The following is a 20,509-nucleotide window of genomic DNA, read 5'->3' as shown; positions in this document are numbered from 1 at the left end:
AATGGTTCAGCCCACCCAAATTGTATCCAGTAACCAAGGCAACACAAACAGCTTGACTTCACTTATAGCGCCGGCAGATTCAACTTGACAGAGGATGTGAAAATGCCTCAAAATCTGGAAGTCAAAAACGGAAAGAGAAAAAAAAATAAGAGAAAGTGAAATAGGCAAAGGGTCGACAGTATGTGTTACCCAATATTTCACAAGAAAAGGTGGGTTTGTAAGTAGGCCTAAATTGTTAGTGGACCACCCGTGACAATGATCGTAGCCTACGGCACTTTTCTGTGCGTACGCACGCTTTGTACATGAGGCCCTAGGTCTCTACGGTAGCATTTTTCGATAAGTTAGCACGTTTCGATAGAGCAGGGTGCAGCGGGTGCACGGCTTTGCCTCACATGCAGCCGGTGTCGGCATCTTTGTATGAGGCGGCGCCCACATTCAGCACCCTGCTGCGGTCCACGCTGTTGCACCTGTCTTGCAAGCAGTCTAACTTCATGAACTCTGATAAAAAATCCTCTGCCAGCTACTGTACAAACTACTATCAGCTGTTTGTGAGGTTTCAGTGCATCTCTTGAAGATGATGTGGAGTTGTATTACTACAATGTCCCCTATTGTCAAATACAGCATGATTCATCTCTGCCAACTATCTTCACATAATACTTTCACATTATCTGATCCAGACCGTCGGCAAAACTCAATTTAAACAGCGCAAAATGACTGCCTGAGGACGTTTTAGGTAGAAATGATTATATTTCTGTTTTTATTCACACAATAAATATTTAAAATAATATTTAAAATTCATGTAGTTTTAGGAAAAGTCAGGGAGCAGCAAGGCTTTGTGATTTATTTAGACAAAGTTATTGACTATGCAAATTTCAAAACGGGTCAAAATGATGCCTTGTTCATTCTAGTGTTAAAGATAATTACCATAAGTTTAAATAAATATAAATACATTTCATTGTATTAAGAGTGCTCAGTGTTTTCGTACATTTCAACTGTCATGTTAAAAATATTAGGTTAGATTAGATTAACTTTACTGTCATTGCCAGTGTACAGTACAAATATGTACAGTACATTCATACAAATATAAATATATGTGAATACACCATATGACACATGTACAGCTATGCACAGTATATACATTATACAGTACTGAAGTAGTGCAGTATTACAGAGGACAAATTACGGGTGTGGACATGGGATGGAGTTCAATTGTCTGATTGACTTAAATATATGAGAATGATAGTCAAAATACCATAAAAGTGCATGATTTTATGTAAATTAATATGAAAAAACTCTCAGCTGTGTTGGGGGCCCTGTCAAGATTCTTTTCATGGGGCCCAAAATCCTTAGCAGCACCCCTGCCTGAGTTACAACTTCCTGTTTTATTGTATTAATAGCATGCATTTAGCTAAGTGTTCCCAACATGTTTTAGCATGTTTATAGCATGTTGCTATCCTATTAACACTTTTAATGTGTTGCTTGGTGTCCATTACAGTGTTGTATGTGTCACTTCCTTTGGCCAGCAGCTGGTGATAAGTGACTATGACTGAATATTTGCATGTAGATGTCCTCAGGCCTGAACTCTTATCAAACGTGATGTTTGTGGCAGATCAGACATTGTCTGCCTGAGTTACACCAACTTCCTCTTTCACTGCAAAACATCAAAATATTTGCGTCGCCAAGGCATTAGTATAACAATCAGAAAATGTGAAGATGATCAGATTAAAACTGTTGGAGTTTGTTAAAGTATGATGCCTGAAAATTACAAAAACTGCACAAAAACATTGCAGAGGAAACTGACTTCCTGTCAAGCGAAGCCTTATCATAGGTTTCGTTCCGAGAGACTTTTTCGTAGGAATTGGGACACTACATACGTGTGTGCCAAATTTCGTATATTTAATGTGAAATGTAGCAGGAGGGGCATCACAATTCCAAAAGGTTCCTTGCACCTTTGGTTCTCAAGCCCTTAAATACTGTATATTGTAAATAATTCTAAATTATAAAAAAAACAGTAAATGGAAAAATTAAAGCTTATACAGATAAATCTGATGGCAACAATTACAGGTAAGTAACTACACTGAAGCATAATAATATCTAAATATAATTTTCTAATAACAATACAGTAATGAAATGATTTACATGGTGTATTTTTATATGTGCAGAAACTTACAGTGATACAATATTCTCTAAACAAAAAGAAAGAAATCTAACTGTTAATGTTGCCTGCTGTTCTAAGAGTTTAAATCAGCAAACACACTGTACCTGATGAAAAGATTGCAGAAACTAATAATTTACAACAACCTTTAAAAAAAAAAACCTTTAGTGTATTGCTGATATTAAGAGCCTCAGATAACTTAATACAAAGTTCCCCTTCCACTCATATTATTGCTGGGCTTGTCATTAAGTAATGTTCTATTATAAATCAGTTTTTCTTGTGTACATGCACAATAGCACATAGAGTTTGCTGTGTTCATCCTCTCCTATGATTTTCATCTTACTGCTGACATTTGGTCTTGAAAAGAAGTACAACCATCTACATCAATGGTAAACTGAAGTAGGAGGAATTATGGTAATCTGTTCATTTGCTTACCCAATGAATTCTGTTCTAAAATCAATGAATATGCATAAGAAAAGTATATAAACTGTTTCTGACCAATAAACTGAAGGAGACTGAAGCAAACGACTGTGTGTGTGTCTCGTTCTTCCCGTGTGTGTTTGCATGAAGAGAATCTGAAGAAGAACGGTAGGAAAACGGAAAAATGTTTTTTTCTTAACCCAGATATGCTGACAGACAGTTCTTGTTTAAATGCCTGTTGCAGTAATTAAACTAAATTTAGTTTTTTTTTTTTTTTTTTTTTTTTTTTGTTGTTGTTTTTTTTTGTAGTTTTTTTGTTTGATCACACAGTGTTTGATCCAAGCTTCACAATAGCTGGCCTGATTTGGTCATTGTTTAAAGTAGTTTAATGACGACTAGTTCTGCTGTGAATTGTGATCCGTCTCTGCTGTGTTGCAGTATTTCCAGCAAGAAAAGAATCATGTGTCTTTTGTGGCTTCTGCTGTTTCTTCTTGTTTCAGCACAGTGTCAGACTCTGTTTGGTTAGTAAACCTTTGCTTTTTTTAAATGTAAAACACATCGTTTGCAGTATTTTTTATTTGAAGGATTTTCATGAGTTTCAGATAAAAACTATACAATGTCACAATAACTATATTTGTAAACTGTTGAATATATTAAATATGATCTATCCAGTGGTCTATTTGGAATTTGACAATAAAACATGTCTGTTGCAGCAACAATTACAGTTAGCTGCAGGTTAAACACATTTTATTGACTGCTTTGAACATTTTCTGAACAGTTTTTTTTCCCAGCGCAGCACAGAGGTTTAAGAAATCAGGATAAATGTAACTTTTATATCACTGGGTCCTACTGTCATTTACATCTTTAAAATATTATATGATAATGCCACACTATTGTTCAGCATCTGGGTTTTCAAATTTATTTCAAATGTATGGATCAGAGACTAGTTTTATCCAATATCCTACAGTAAAAACTGGAGAAAAGTCATGTAAAGTCAGTCTTACTAATATTTAAGAGAAATCAAAACAAAATAACTTTTTTTTTTTTTTTTTTTTTTTTGTCTTAAAAACTGTTTTAATTTCAGTAGATCGTCTAAGGCCAACCCTGAGCTTGGTTCTTGTTTTTTCTTACTCCTTGTAGATAAATTCTCACTGGAGCTGAAGCCACCAAATGAGAGAGAATTATTTGTCAATGATAAAGTTGTCTTGGAAGTTGTTGTTTCTGGAGATAAATGTCAGTCAGCGGAAAAGGCTTCAGTAGCATGCAAAGTAAAGAATGAATCTGTATCAGGAAATATACACTTTTCTCAGGACACTTCACCGTTTATAAGAGTCAAAAATGTCACTGTTGATGCAAATAAATGGTTTGATGGTGAACCGGTCACCTGCACCATTCATGACCCAAATAACAACAGAGACTTCCAGTGGGAGATCCGTTTCGACAAAGGAGGTAAATAATCAAACAAAATAATCAACTTTGTGGCTCTGTGTGCATTTATAGATGATGAAAGTTTGCGGATAATTGTATTATCTGACAGAAAATGCAAGCATATTTGAAATGCCCTGTGATACACTGAAATTAAACTATTGATATCCACTATTATTTGATCCTTCTGTTTGATTGTTTAATCAATCTTTATCACTCTTTTAATTCAGATGGACAGAAACCCAGTGTTTTCATTTACAAACCCGATTTTATTGACACAGACCAGACTAGAGTCTCTCTGGTGTGTGAGGTCACCAGCCCTAAACTTGGCAATGTCTATATCATGTGGAAAGTTGACAATGAGCCTTACAGAAAGGGCTTAACCAGCGCTCCCATCCATCAACCGAACTCCACATCTGTACTCAGCATACTAACATTGTCAAAACAAGAGTATGCAAAGTTCAACATCATCACCTGCGCAGTCATACATGCCAACATGAATAACAGAAGAGCTCCATTACAAGTTTCAGCATTCCAAAGTAAACAGCCAGAGTTATCTTGTGATTAAAGAACTGGACCAAATGATCACTGCGTTTATGTTGTTGACTTCTATGTTCTCATCAGATCATATATCTTCGGTGTTTGTGCACTTTTCTGTCTGTATCTGTTTCACTGAACTGCATCGTTCAGACATCAATACCAAATTAAAGTCCGAACTATGTGCGTAATATGTTATTGCATGCAAATAAATATGTCCACACAAAACATATAATCAGCATAAATATCATAGTGTGAAAATTCAAGTGTTTTCAAGAACATGTCCTGTGCTTTCTGTACTGCTGTTTACCCAGTCATGCCATGTAATATATTCTAACATTTTCAATTTTTGTTTACTAAAATTATGATTTCAAATCCAAAACAGTTGATTTTGTTGTTTTAGAATATTAAAGGGATAGTTCACCCAAAAATGAAAATTATGTCATTAATGACTCACCCTCATGTCGTTCCAAACCCGTGAGACCTCCGTTCATCTTCAGAACACAGTTTAAGATATTTTAGATTTAGTCCGAGAGCTTTCTGTCCCACTATTGAGAATGTATGTAAGGTATACTGTCCACGTCCAGAAAGGTAATAAAAACATCTTCAAAGTTCTCGAGTCAAGATCCGGTTGCATCAGTTTTCGGATCACTGGTAGTGATGGGAAGTTCTGTTCTTTTCCGCGAACCGGTTCTTTCGGACAGTTCGATTCAATAAACCGGTTGCCGAAAACGGTTCACCAGTTCTTTTGCGCTCGAAGTAATGACTTCATTGGCGATAATTGCCCTTGATTCAAGCCTTCGGTTTACCCGCGTTCATAACATTAGCACAGAATCGGTTCAGAATCAATCACCAAAAGAACCAGTTCGGTTCAGACGCGCTGTGTGTCAGTCTGCTTCACGCATGCGCAGTATCATCAGCTCCTCGGTTCTCAAACCGGACGTGTCCGACAGAAACGGTTCTTGACTCGAGAACGAGTCAATCTTTCGTTCGTTATCTGGCTCGGTTCAGTCAGTGTACTGTTTGAGTAAATGAATTACTCCGGGATATTGATTTATTTGAACTCAGAGGGAGTGTCAGCCATGTTAAAAAAGTTAACAGCTTAAGTCATTTGTGGATTAATGCTTATTGTTGACGCGAACCGTTTCAAATGATTCAGTTCGATTTGGTGAACTGGTTTAAGAAGATCCGGTTACATCGAGTGATTCGTTCGCGAACCGGATGTGCTGTGAACGCGCTCATAACAGACCCGGGAGAGAAGTCAATGCTGAATAAAGTCGTAGTTTTTGATATTTTTGGACCAAAATGTATTTTCGATGCTTCAAAAAATTCTAACGGATCCTCTGATGTCACATGGACTACTTTGAAGATGTTTTTATTACCTTTCTGGACGTGGATAGTATACCGTACATACATTCTCAATGATTCAGTTCAGCTCTCATGTGGTTCTTGTTTTTAATTTATCTTGTTCTGCATAACACTTTGGCCCTGGAGGAACGTTGTTTCATTTCACTGTGTACTGTACAGTATATAGCTGAAATGACAATAAAAGCCGACTTGACTTGATTTAACCTGCTGTCCAGCAGTAACAGACAGACTCCAGACAATGACTTTTTATATATGTTTTATATGTAATATTTTTTCTCTGATATAACTGGTTCTTCACATGAGCAATTCAACAAACCTCCCCTTTCTGTCTTGGGAAACAAATCTGTTTTTTTGATTACTTCAGCTTGTTACTCAAGTCATGGGTTGTAATGGTTATTTTTATATTCAGACAGATGTCTAGCTGTCTTGCCCATCCGCATCCATTATTGCAACACAATGACTAAAATGTTGGGGAGAGTGGGGACGTTTGCAGCCAGAGTTTTAATACAATAAAGCCACATCTGTCATCTACTCATTGCTATAACACGTGTACATATGATTGTATACATACAATTTATCCTTGAATAGACAAAGTCAAATATTGCAACTGACCCCACAGCAGAGGACGGTTGCAACAGTCCACAGGGGCAGTGGCAACATTCATTAAAATGTAATTAAAACCATTCTTAAATGTCATTTTGCAATTTCTTTATTTTATTTGTACACATGTATTTAATAAGTTTAATTGCCTGTATAAAAACAAAGAAAAATGACTGGAAGAGACTTCTTTCAAGTAACAACCATGTTTTGGTTAATCAATACAATACATTTGAACTACAAAATATTAATTTAATCAAAATCAAGACACTGAAATTTAATAGCCTACTTCTGTTAACATCTGTGAAAGTTTACTGAAGTGAGGCCAGTTGCATAAACATAGGCAATATTTCTACGTCAGTCTTTAAGATCAGTCTTACTTTTCAAATTCAAATTAGACAAATCTACCATTTTATATAACTGACTTTATAACTGTGTGTGTGTGTGTGTGTGTGTGTGTGTGTGTGTGTGTGTGTGTGTGTAAGAAAGAGAGAGTCAGAGTGAAGGAAATTAGTCCACCTTAGACTCAATCAGATTTTTAATCTACTTGAAAGGAGAAATTCCTAATTATTAAAAGGTGTTCTTTAATTTGTAAAATTACGATTAAGTAATGTTATGGCAAGCTTTTACATCAATTGTTTTTTTTTTTTTTTTTTTTTTTTTTTTTGTAGAAGGAATGGTCACATGTGCCTGATTTCTTCTAGGAATGATGAGGGGCCGATTAAGCATGTGCAATATGAATATCATCACTGAAGCTCTTTCCTGATTAAAAAAAAAAAAAAAAAAAAATCCATGTAGCAACTGCTCCCACTCTCCCCTACTCAAAAGTAAAAAAAATAAAAAACACATTTTGATTTTGATGGCTGCAACACTGTCCTTTTAATTACAGTGGTTTATTGTTTGGGAATTGAAGATATTGTTGAAGTTTTGTAAGCAAAACCTTTGTCCAATTTCACTTGATACAAGACTTTAAATTACTTTTTTAACACAATCTGAATTGTCAAGAGCTCATTTGTTACACTGCAGTACCATTTAAAATGAACTAGGGAAGGAAAAGAGTGAATAAACAGGTATTTAACTTAACTGTCACTCACATTTAACTGTCACTCACATTTCTGAACATAGAGTTGAAAGAGCACAATCCAAACTTAATTTTTTGTGTGAATGGGTGTTGACCCTTTAACGGTCACTCACGTTTTTGAAATTTTGATTTTAATTTGATTTCTGATTTTAAAATGTATTTCAAAGGATGAATTTGGAACTTTTAAGATTTAATTGATATATAATTTCTGATGATATCTAAACTGTGATAGAGAAAAAGGCAAAAAAAAAAAAAACTCCTGTTATGATGTAGATTTTTGAGGTGCACTCTTGTCATAAATTAATCTATTACTTTTCCTACATAATTTTTTAACAAAAACATTGGTAAGATATCTATTTAGGAGTCTTAGACCTTTCCAGAGATATATAGTTTTTCATGATTAGATTAGATTTAATTGTAATATAGTGAAGTAAACGTAGGCGTCCCACAGAGGGGACGGGTGACAGTTAAGAGGTTAACAAGATGTACATGTTGTTAGAAGATATAGCCTATAAGAAGATCATTTTTAACCTTCTTTTAAACATCTTTAACTCTGCTACATTGTATTGTATTGTAAGAAATAAATTACACTATTAAAAATATTTCCTACAAATTTAAGAAAATAAGTTATTTCAAACTTACCTTTGTTTCAAAGCTAGCAAAACTTGCAAATAAAGTTGAAGACACTTGAGTTTAGCATTTTCAGTGTTTACAATAGATTGTTCTGAATTCTGAAGGAAACATTTTGCGATGCCAGTTACAAACATATTTAGTCATGACTGTACCATTACAATGTTGGAAAGCTCTAAGATGTTATAAAACTTATTTCATATCAGTTATTTCACTATTTTCTTTCTTCACAATGCTCTTTGGGTCAGATTTATCAATCAAATACCATTCTTCTAAAATCAATAAAATACATGAACCAGTGAAAAACAGTTTACAGATTTAGGCTTCAGAAGTGAACTTGGCCTAAATTACTTCTGTTCATGTTGCGTAAATGCAACTCAAGAAGTTTCACTTCTCTAAGGGAACTTGCATTTTGCTGTCTACAAATGACAAATATGAATTGCTGAGTCAGATAAGATTATTTTAATCTACAAGAAATATTGTTTGTGAAAAGTGAGGTCTGGTGTAAAAAATATGTCTTTTTGACTTCGGTAAATGATTAACTTATTGATCCCCAAATGGGGAAAAGAGTTAACCCAAAAAAAAAAAAAAAAAAAAAAAAAAAGACTAAATTGAAGGAGTTATTATTATTATTATTATTATTATTATTTTTTACAAAAGTTCTGACCTTGGCCGCTGGTCTCTGTGTACAATCACACATTCATGAGAGATCTTTCTGATCAGTTCACTTCGATTTACCCAGAAAAAGTAAAGAAGTTTAAGAAATCAGGATTAATCACATCACTGACCCTTCCGTACTTTTTGTAACACTGGGAACTACTGTCATTTACATTTACAAGACCATGGGAACCATACAAGATAATGTTTTGCTTTCTTTGGAACTGGAGACAAGTCATTTTGAGTCAGTCGTATGGATGTTTAAGGGAAATTAAATCAATGCAATATAAACTGTGTAGCACAGCATCATAGTTTCATTGTATATAAACCCAAATCATTTTAATTCAGAGGATCCACAAACAGCAACCCTGAGTTTGGTTCATGTAATGACTCAGAAAAGTACGTTTGTCATGTGTGTTATTGAGGATTTCAACCCCAAAAACCTTACTGTACAATGGAAAGTAAATGAGAAGAAGAACTTCAATGGTAAGTCATCTAATGTTGGTTTGCGCTAAGGCTCTCACTTCTATAAATCCAAATTTACACAACCATTATTTCTACTTTTAGCTAATTTCTCACTGGAGCTGAAGCCACCAATTGAGAGAGAATTATTTGTTAATGATACAGTTGTCTTGGAAGCTGTTGTTTCTGGAGATATAAAAACAAAAAGGGCAGTGGAAGAAGCTTCAGTGTCATACAAAGTGAAGAAGTAACCTTTGACCAGTGTAACAGGAACTATAGACTTTTCTCAAGAACATTTCACAGTTTATAAGAATCTACAAACTCACCGTTGAGAAATGGTTTGATGGTTAGAGGATGAAAGGACATAATTTTATTGTCTAATAGAAAATTCAAGCCCATTTGAAATGCTTAGACACACCGTCAAAAGCTGGCTTATTAAACTATTGTTGTTCACTATTGTTTGAGTCTGCCGTTTGATTGTTTAATGAATCTTTATCACTCTCTTAAATTCAGATGGACTGAAACCCAAGTCAAGTCACCTTTATTTGTATAGCACTTTATACAATACTGATTGTGTCAAAGCACCTTTACAGAGTCAAAAAGGAAAATAGTTTGTCAGTGACGCAAGAAGACAATAACATTTTTCAGCTAAAGTCAGTTCATTGATAATTCAATGAAGTCATCATCCAGTTCAGTTCTCTTCCAATAGTATCTGTGCAATCAGTCAAGTGTCCCCAACTAAGCAAGCCAGAGGCGACATCGGCAAGGAACCAAAACTCAATCGGTGACAGAAATGGAGAAAAAACCTTGGGAGAAACCAGGCTCAGTCGGGGGGGCCAGTTCTCCTCTGGCCAGACGAAACCAGCATGGCGTGGTTTAATTCCAGGCTGCAACACAGGTGCAGAGGTCTTGTCTGATTCCCATGGTCTTGTGCCGATGGCCGTCGAGGTGATGAGGTCTTTGCAGGGGATCTGTCTCTGTGGCTCATCTAGTTGACGTGGTCTCCACTGACATTCGGGGCTGTAGAGGTCATCTCTAGCTGCTGATCCACCATCTGAACTGGATAGGGTTGAAACGATAAGTCAACATTATCGACAACGTCGGCGATAAAAAATTGTCAACAAATCTTTTTGTTGTCAAGTAGTCATTTGATCTCATATGATCCAATGTAAGATCCCGCAAAAATGCAGCTTGACCAGTGTGGCAATGTAGCGCAAGACTGTAATTCACACCTCCTGGAGGCAATTCAAGAGAAGAAAACACAGTGCTCCAGTTCAGAGCAAACGCAGCCGAACCTGAAGCTGCTGAGTGGCGTTTGGATGAATATGTAAATATATGCTGCACACTTTCATCTCAATAACAAAATGAACACAACAAAAACTGACCGCAGTGTGAACGCAGCAGTTATGACAGCATCTGATTACATCGATGTGGATGTTACACAAGCTCTTCAGTTTAGTACTCTAGTAAAGTCTTAGTACTTTATGCAGTAGATTAAATCAAACAGCTTTACAGTATTAAACATGAAAAACCAGAGTCAGTTTTAAACTGACAGAGTGTGTCTGCCTCCTGAACAATGATAGGTAGATTGTTCCAAAATTTGGGCATTAAATAGGAAAAGGATCTGCCAACCACATTTGATTTTGATATTGATATTTATTGAATAAACACGAGCGCTGCGCATTCAGAGTCTGGTGCTGCTCTGCTTTGTGTTCTGCCGTTACAGGGGAAACAGTTATACAGGTGCATCTCAATAAATTAGAATGTCGTGGAAAAGTTAATTTATTTCAGTAATTCAACTCAAATTGTGAAACTCGTGTATTAATAAAGTTATATGCACACAGACTGAAGTAGTTTAAGTCTTTGGTTCTTTTAATTGTGATAATTTTAAAGTGAAAGTGATGTGACATACAGCCAAGTATGGTGACCCATACTCAGAATTCGTGCTCTGCATTTAACCCATCCAAAGTGCACACACAGTAGTGAACACACACCCGGGGCAGTGGGCAGCCATTTATGGTGCGGCACCCGGGGAGCAGTTGGGGGTTCAGTGCCTTGCACAAGGGCACCTCAGTTGTGGTATTGTCGACCCAAGACTTGAAACCACAACTTTATGGTTTGGAGTCAAACTCTCTAAACATTAGGCCATGACTTCCCCAACTTTTAGCTCACATTTAACAAAAACCCACAATTTCACTATCTCAACAAATTAGAATATGGTGACATGCGAATCAGCTAATCAACACAAAACACCTGCAAAGGTTTCCTGAGCCTTCAAAATGGTCTCTCAGTTTGGTTCACTAGGCTACACAATCATGGGGAAGACTGCTGCTCTGACAGTTGTCCAGAAGACAATCATTGACACCCTTCACAAGGAGGGTAAGCCACAAACATTCATTGCTAAAGAAGCTGGCTGTTCACAGAGTGCTGTATCCAAGCATGTTAACAGAAAGTTGAATGGAAGGAAAAAGTGTGGAAGAAAAAGATGCACAACCAACCGAGAGAACCGCAGCCTTGTGAGGATTGTCAAGCAAAATCGATTCAAGAATTTGAGTGAACTTCACAAGAAATGGACTGAGGCTGGGGTCAAGGCATACAGACGTGTCAAGGAATTTGGACACAGTTTTCGTATTCCTCTTGTTAAGCCACTCCTGAACCACAGATAACGTCAGAGGCGTCTTACCTGGGCTAAGAAGAGAAAGAACTGGATTGTTGCCCAGTGGTCCAAAGTCCTCTTTTCAGATGAGAGTTTAGTTAAGTTTTGTATTTCATTTGGAAACCAAGGTCCTAGAGTCTGGAGGAAGGGTGGAGAAGCTCATAGTCCAAGTTACTTGAAGTCCAGTGTTAAGTTTCCACAGTCTGTGATGATTTGGGGTGCAGTGTCATCTGCTGGTGTTGGTCCATTGTGTTTTTTGAAAACAAAAGTCACTGCGCTCATTTACCAAGAAATTTTGGAGCACTTCATGCTTATTTCTGCTGAATAGCTTTTTGAAGATGCTGATTTCATTTTCTAGCAGGATTTGGCATCTGCCCACACTGCCAAAAACACCAAAAGTTGGTTAAATGACCATGGTGTTGGTGTGCTTGACTGGCCAGCAAACTCACCAGACCTGAACCCCAGAGAGAATCTATGAGGTATTGTCAAGAGGAAAATGAGAAACAAAAGATCAATAAATGCAGTTGAGCTGAAGGCCACTGTCAAAGAAACCTGGGCTTCCATACCACCTCAGCAGTGCCACAAATTGATCACCTTCATGCGCCGAATTGAGGCAGTATTTAAAGCAAAAGGAGCCCCTACCAAGTATTGAATACATGTACAGTAAATGAACACACTTTCCAGAAGGCCAACAATTCACTAATTTTTTTATTTTTTTTATTGGTCTTATGAAGTATTCTAATTTGTTGAGATTTTGGTTTTTGTTAAATGTGAACCAAAATCATCACAATTAAAAGAACCAACAACTTAAACTACTTCAGTCTGTGTGCACTGAATTTATTTAATACACGAGTTTTACAATTTGAGTTGAATTACTGAAATAAATGAACTTTTCCACGACATTCTAATTTATTGGGATGCACCTGTACATTGGTATATATCTGACAGGTGTTTTCTTACCAAAAAAAAAAAAAACTTATTCTGAGGATCATGTTAAGGTAACTTTTAACATGTTGCTGCAATGTTGACATGATCATATTGTTGAACTACTTAATGCACATCATGTCTGTAAAACAGTAAAATAATTGTCTGTTGTAAACAATGAAAGTGTGGTTTGTGATGTAAATCTGCATACTGTCCTCTGGTGGTGAGACTGTAGAACTGCAGCTCCACTTGTGGAACAGCAGAATTATAGCCGTTGCATAAAGTTACCGCTACGTTATTACAGGCTTTATGCAGAGTTAATATGAAAAGAAAATGCCATCAAAACTTTCCTGGCTGAAATATGAGTTTATAGGTATGATTTAAACACAAAAAGATATTCATTATTCACCATCATTTCATCCTAACCTTACTCCCTCTGACCCTCACTCATCTGGACAACAATGTGCCATATATTCAAATGCTGTTCATAGACTTCAGCTCAGCATTCAACACCATCATTCCTCACCAACTGACCGGAAAGCTGAGCCCGCTAGGCCTGAACACCTCCCTATATAACTGGATCCTGGACATTTTGACCAAGATACCTCATTCTGTCCGGATCGGGAACAACACCTCCTGCAGCACCAAACTGAGCACTGGGGCCCCACAGGGCTGTATGCTCAGTCCCCTGCTGTTCACACTGATGACTCACGACTGTGCAGCAATGCACAGTTTGAACTACATCATCAGGTTTGCCAATGACACATCTGTGGTGGGTCTCATCAGTAACAATGAGTGAGCAATCAGAGAGGAAGTGCAAAGGTTAACAGTCTGATGCAAAACCAACAGCCTGTCTCTGAATGTAGACAAAACAAAAGAGATGGTTGTTGATTTCAGGAAGAACATTCAGTTTGATCACTCCCCACTGAATATCAATGGCTCTTCTGTGGAGATCATCAAGAACACCAAATTCCTTGGTGTTCACCTACAGGAGAACCTTACCTGTTTCCTCAACACCAGCTCCATTACAGGAGACCCAGCTCCCAGCTCCCACCACCCATCCTCACCACTTTCCACAAAAAGACTAATTAGAGGATCCTGAGCAGCTGCATAATGGCCTGATTTGCGAATTGCACCACCTCAGACCCTTCAGCAGACAGTGAGAACAGCTGAGAAGATCATCCGGGTCAACACACTACATCTGCAAAGCCACCAGCATTGGCCGGTCACACACACACCACACACCCACTCTTCACCCTTTTCATCCCAGACTGTGTAAGAGTTTCTTTCCACAAGCCATTCAAGTACTCAATACAAAAGGACTGGACCAATACACACACATACACAAATTTATTGAAACTGTTCTGCTCAGATTGCACAAATAATATCCTTGATATTATAGGGATCAGGGCCCACTCCACCAGAGGTATGACCTCCTCTTGGGCTTGGTCCAGTGCAGTGGCGGACTGGCCATCGGGAGCACCGGGACATTTCCCGGTGGCCTGATGGTCATTCTGGCCTGCCGGCTGCCGCTGTACAGTCGATCAGGGTGACGTGCAATAGGCTGGGATGCAACTGCGAATTAATTGACGGATTTATGAATCTACGAATCAGGCGATCGCAGAGTGAAAATGACACCACCACATGACCCAACATCAGCGAAGCACTGCCTAATTGGCTATATCCAGAGGCAGGCTTCATCTTAGAAAACCGTGCTAAAAACGGAGCGTAAAAGCAAAGGTTGTGATGTTAGGGGTCTGTAGTACGTCTACCGGATGTCGTTGGAACGTAGTAATTGTGTTGTTTGTAAATCCCAGCCATGTTCACCAGTAAGGGAGCAGGTCGGTCAGCATTACATTTACATTATATTTACTAGGTGGGACGGTTCACTGAAAAAATCGAACTGTTCGGTTCTCCACACACGGTTCGGCACGCGCTGGAAACGCTGTTCAACTTAAATCTGACAAAGCATCTGTAATGTGGTTTACTATAAATAACACGTTAAACAAACAGGGTTCAGTTAATATATGTTTCTGTTGATGGATGAACATTCTGGCTTCCCACACATTATAACAACAGCGATAAAAAAAAAAAAAAAAAAAAAAACCCGTGGCCAAACCATTCACTCTTGTTTCAATACGAATAGAACACTGGATCAGTGCATTCTTTTATAGTGACAGTCTTTATATTAATCGAACAGCAACAACAAAGAAATCACTCACTGCTCTTGATTGAAAAGCTTTAACTTTAATAAAGATTTATAGTTCATTTGTAGTCCAAAATGCAATGCTGTTTTACATTTGATTACTTTATTCAATTTCTGTACCTAAAAACTATGCTATACCTACCTAAAAAACTCTGAAAGTCAGTTTATTTTATTTGTAGCTTTACTCTATTGTATTTATTTGTGCTGTTGCTTGTAGTTAGAATATTCTTAATAATATGATAAAATATATATTTTTTTGAAAGTATAGTTTTTCCCATAAACATAGCACATACAACGGTAGCGAAACAGTGACTCTAAAACCTGTGAAACAAACCTAACCGTGAAAAAGTTGAACTGTTCCACCCCTTATATTTACGTAATCATTTGGCAGACGGACGCTTTCATCCAAAGAGACTTGCAATAGATACAAACTATTCTAAAAAAAAATTACAAATATATATAATGCTAGAAGTTTTAAAAGAGCATCTTTATGACAAACTAGCACACTGTTTTACATATGGGGACACAGTATTTTTTTAGTGCCAAATTTGACCAGAAATTTTGATTTTCCATTTCTAGCCTACAATATGTTGTCTAGTCTACAATGTTTATTTATTTATTTTGAAGGTGACGAAGGAAGCAACAGTAGCACTAGTGCTCCAAGTGCTCCTGCTGTTGAACAAGAGGGGATGGACAGTTCAGCTTTTGAGTCAGAGCAGGAACCTTCCGGTAAAGTTTAAGCTATAAGCAAAACTAAACATGCTGGCTATACTCTTAGAACAATATGTGCTTTTATGATTTATAAGATCATCAGTAGTAGGACTGTGATCATGGGGACATACAATTGATGGCTGCACGATTAATATAGATTATTGAAAGTGCTTATTTCATATTGCAGAGAAGCTAGATGTGCAGAGTGAGAGAGAGAGGGATTCAGGGAAAGATGATATAGATGGTGGATTCCTAGTGAGTTTTTGAGGGTTTATTTATTAATCCATTCATATTATGTATGGTAGATACCTGTTACATCAACTAACAGGGTTAGCCTACAAGTTTAGCAGTCTGGTGGACACATGAATTGGGTGGTGGTGACTGCAGCAACAGAGGTGGCCTGGGGTGGAGTCAAATTCCCGGCCTGATTTACTGTCCCAGTCTGCCACTGGTCCAGTGGAATTTCTATCAGTAAGATTTGTGCAGCCACCGGATGGTCGTTGCTGTCCACATTTGCCAGATTCTATAACTTAGAATTTTGTCTATTTAATCTACAGTCCTCAGCTGGGTTTGGGACTCAGTTTGACTCATGACTGTGCAGTCGCCAGCTGGATGGAAATAGTTATATCTGCAGTCCCCAGCCGAGCTTGGGACTCAGTTCGGCTCATAAGTCCTTAACTTAAGTACACAGAGCAGGTTGTTCTGTATCTGCTCATAGCATGGTGTGATTGGATGCTCTAAAGGATGTTCTAAAGGAAACGCTCCAGTTACTGACATAACCACGGTTCCCTGAGATAAAGGAACGAATGTTGTGTCACTCGCCGTGCTATAAGCTGCGCGTGAATTGATGACTGTCACTTCAGTCGAGTGATTCTGATCAAATGGCCCTCTGAGCCAACTTATATAGAGGTTGGGTCTGCCCAATCTGGTGGGTTAGAGCGCCATTAGTTTGTGCAACTACACAAATGTGAACAAACCAGGCTTTAGTAATGGTGTAAACAGGAGTTTCACCATACACAACACTCGTTCCCTTATCTCAGGGAATCGAGGTTGCGTTCTACATTCTTGTCTGAAATGAATGTGTATCTCCCAAACTTTTTGCTTTATGTTCATTCTGTTCATACACTGACTAAATATTTCATTTATTAAGGCATTTTGACTTTCAGTTGTTGACCTGGATGTAGGATTTGCCAAGACTTCAGTAAGATGGGGATAGGCCTGTTATTTTTGATTCCTACTATAATTAACATTTATACAGGAAAATCAAACACTGGATGTGTTGATTACAGTGTAAATGTAATAAACATTAACGGTTAACAAACATAAACATAATAGTCATGATTTTTATTAGTTACTAGAAATTTTATAAATTGAACAACTTAAAACTCAGTGATTAATGTTTATATCTACAACTTATTTCACTATAAAATACAGAACGAAAATCTGATGTTAAAAAATACAAATCTATAAAACAGCACAATTACAACTCAGTTTTGTTAAATATTCTCTACAGTTCTTTAATACATTTAGAAAATTCTAACCCAAATTCTTTTTTGTCACTTTTCTAGCTTCGTAGACCAGTATACTTATAGATTGAATGTTGTCTTTAAACCTCTCGTATCCAGTGTGCCCTTAAGCCTCTGTAAGGTGCAGATGAGTTCAGACTCGATTTGAAACTGACTGTGATCTGTGGAGACTCTGATATAAAACATAAGAGTCTCATTCTTTGTTCTAAATAAGATGCATTAATCTACACTCTCAATATCATCCAGTTTTGAGTATTTTCTCCATTTATCTGGGATCTTACCATTACCATCAAATGTTTCACTATAGTATTTTTCCAGATCTTTCTGGAATTTGCAAACAAACTATTTTCAGTAGGGCAGTTCAGAGAGATCAGAGGTGATGCTCCAGTTAGCAAACCTTTCTCCTGCTTTTCTGTAATTTCTAGATTTAAAGGTGCCATGTGTCATGTCTGGCAAAAAAATCAAGTCATACTCCACATTCCATACCAGATGGGGGCAGTATGCCTCAATAAAGTGAATTGGTCTACTCTAGAGTAACAAACGAGAAACGGCATAGTCTCTATGCTCCGCCCCTACCTTCACAACAACCCTAGAGCCATAGCGGGGACTAGTTTTCTAAACTACGTTTGAGTTTCGATTCTTACCACATGACGTCTGCGATTTTCATGTACCAATTTGTGGGGTTATAAGATCTGTGTGTTTATTACAGAGGTGGGAGGGTCTGTTTTGTGCATCTGGGCGTCACAGAGATCACGCGCTCTGCATGCGTGCATTGCATATAACGTTAGTCATTCGGATTGATTACCATTAGTATTATTACACAATAAATACTAAAAACTAAATGGCTAGTATAGCAAAACCATGTTAATGTGTGGTTTCTTTAGTTTAACTTGTTTTTTTATTTTTATTTTTATTTATTATTATTATTATTTTATTTATTTATTTATTTTTTGTAGTAGGCTAAACCCATGTTTAATTTTCATAAAGGTACATCTGTAATTAAAACATTATGTAACTGAGTGCATAAATGAACGTGAGTAATCTTACCTGATGCTGATATTACAATAGCCAGTATTAATAGTTTACGTGATCTGGCTTTTGATTTTATTATTTTTATTTTTTTATCATTATTATTTCTTTGCCGGGAAGAAAATATATCAAACATGCGTGCGGTAAGAGCATCTACGGTAATTCACGTTGGCCAAAACACACAAGGAAACGCGTTGTGAAATAAAATATCGCCGGCAATCACAGACATTCGCATTCGGACGGGATTAGTTTTCTCAGAGGATCACTGAGTTTGCTGAAAAACAGTAGGTAATTTGCTCTGGAATTATCATAGAGGTTGTGTGAGAAAAATACAGACGTGGCAGATTCGGACGGGATTAATATCACCAAGTACGTCTGTGAAACACAGATTTCTCTAACGACCCCCTGTAAAACTAGTCCCGTCCGAATAGGGCTTAAGAGGACGTTTTGCCTCCAGAGGAACGTTGGGTGATGTCAAGTGATTTTGAAACATGACATCTTCAAGCTACTCCCCTTCCCCTTTACCAGTGAATATGTTCATATACGTTTTGTTCATATTACATTTTGAGTTGTATATACACATTATTTGAATTAAATTAATTTGACAGACAGCATTCTGTCAACATCACTGGTCAACATCAGACAGCTGATGTTGACCAAGCTAGCGCCAACCAACGTAACCAGAGCTGCCAACTCTCAAGCATTCATCGTGAGACACAAGCAATTGACTCTTTTCACACGCTTTCATGCCACACATCAATTTTCTCACGCACAGAAAAACCACGAAACAAAGAGGACACGGAGACCAACATACTAGACAGAGCAGGTTTGTTATGATATAAAAAAATATCAGATTCTGTCAATTTTATGACGCAATTCAAACAATACCGTTTTGATTTGTGATTCCGAGCGTGGTTGTTTCCCTGTAGCGGGTGGTGGTGGTAGGTGTCTCTTGCCAAGGGCTTCAGCCATCCTTCCGCTCTCTTCCCTGAACTGAAATGAAGTAGTGGGCTGTACTTTCCACACGATTGACATCAGGTTCTATTGCGAAGGGATTCAGTGATAGTTATTCTCTCTTCCCTGAACTGAAATGAAGTTATGTTGCCCGCATACCTCCTCCCATGGCCGAAACTGGTATTACGACACCTGTCGGGCCGTGGCTAGTAATGCTAATGCTAATTAAGGTTAATATCTCTGCAGCACTATAACTTGACATTTTTTTAATGACATCATCGCCCTTATTGTCACATCCGGGATACAAGGAAACACGGTGAGAGATCCAAATGTGAATACGTCTTTATTTAGGGGCAATCCAAAGAGTAAACAGTCCAGGCAGGGGTCAATATCAAACATATCCAAGACATAAACAAACAAGGACACCAGACTAGAACATGACTAGAGACGGACGAGGATTAACAAGGACTCCGTGACACATACTAAGACAGACACAGGGACATGACACAGGGACATGACAACCGCTAATGGGGAATTGACTGCGTGCAATGATTACTAACCAGTGACAGCTGAGTGCAATGAGGAGACAGGGATCGTGGGTAATGTGGTTCATTAAGTGACAGACACCGTGGGGAAGGAGGACATCTAGTGGTTACCCAGGGAACACAACCCAGACACTGTGACACTTATTTCTTCTCATTCTTTTGATGCATGTAGGTCATTTTTTGGATATTTTTACCTCAATTTTTACACATGGCACCTTTAAAATTTCCATCTAGTGTATTAAAATACTGTTCACATGCCACTAAATTTGTACAAATATCAGCACAGAGATTCTGTCTCAAACTGTAATATGTACCATTAATTACAGTCATTCTGTAGAAAAAGGAACACTGTGATCGCCATCATGGTTTTCTATGGTGATGGTGTAGATGGCTCCACAGAATGGACACTGAGCGGCACTGACAGAAGTGATCAGTCAGAAGCTGGTCTGAATTTACAGTCCAGATTTTCTGGAAATGTTTCTGTGTTGAATCCACTGCTAATGTCAAATGTTATAAAAAAAATAAATAAATAAAAAATAAAAAAAAACCTTTGACTCCACTGAGGTCTTTTTCAGAGAGGATCAGCTCAACTTCTGTTCACTTAGATTGATGAGCTGCTTTCATGA

At 37.5% G+C, this 20,509-nt stretch overlaps 1 protein-coding gene across 1 annotated transcript; it reads left to right on the top strand.

Annotated features, from left to right (window-relative positions):
* The first annotated feature begins 2,643 nt into the window (after positions 1-2,643).
* On the top strand, positions 2,644-4,992 carry LOC109065776. Its single transcript, XM_042734693.1, has 4 exons — positions 2,644-2,743; positions 3,014-3,096; positions 3,716-4,024; positions 4,231-4,992. The coding sequence occupies exons 2-4, from the start codon at positions 3,036-3,038 to the stop codon at positions 4,566-4,568; spliced, it is 708 nt and encodes a 235-aa protein (XP_042590627.1). The 5' UTR covers positions 2,644-2,743; positions 3,014-3,035; the 3' UTR covers positions 4,569-4,992.
* Positions 4,993-20,509: the final 15,517 nt, after the last annotated feature.

The sequence above is a fragment of the Cyprinus carpio genome, chromosome A3, assembly GCF_018340385.1.
Source record: "Cyprinus carpio isolate SPL01 chromosome A3, ASM1834038v1, whole genome shotgun sequence".
Taxonomy (NCBI): Eukaryota; Metazoa; Chordata; class Actinopteri; order Cypriniformes; family Cyprinidae; genus Cyprinus; species Cyprinus carpio.
This window is presented reverse-complemented; position numbering and strand designations above follow the sequence as displayed.

Bases quoted from the DNA above. Each gene is read 5' to 3' on its own strand.
- LOC109065776 (XM_042734693.1), top strand. From the start codon at position 3,036: ATGTGTCTTTTGTGGCTTCTGCTGTTTCTTCTTGTTTCAGCACAGTGT. The intron at 3,097-3,715 runs GTTAGTAAACCT...TACTCCTTGTAG, and splicing joins ACAGTGTCAGACTCTGTTTG to ATAAATTCTCACTGGAGCTG. The intron at 4,025-4,230 runs GTAAATAATCAA...CTTTTAATTCAG, and splicing joins GATCCGTTTCGACAAAGGAG to ATGGACAGAAACCCAGTGTT.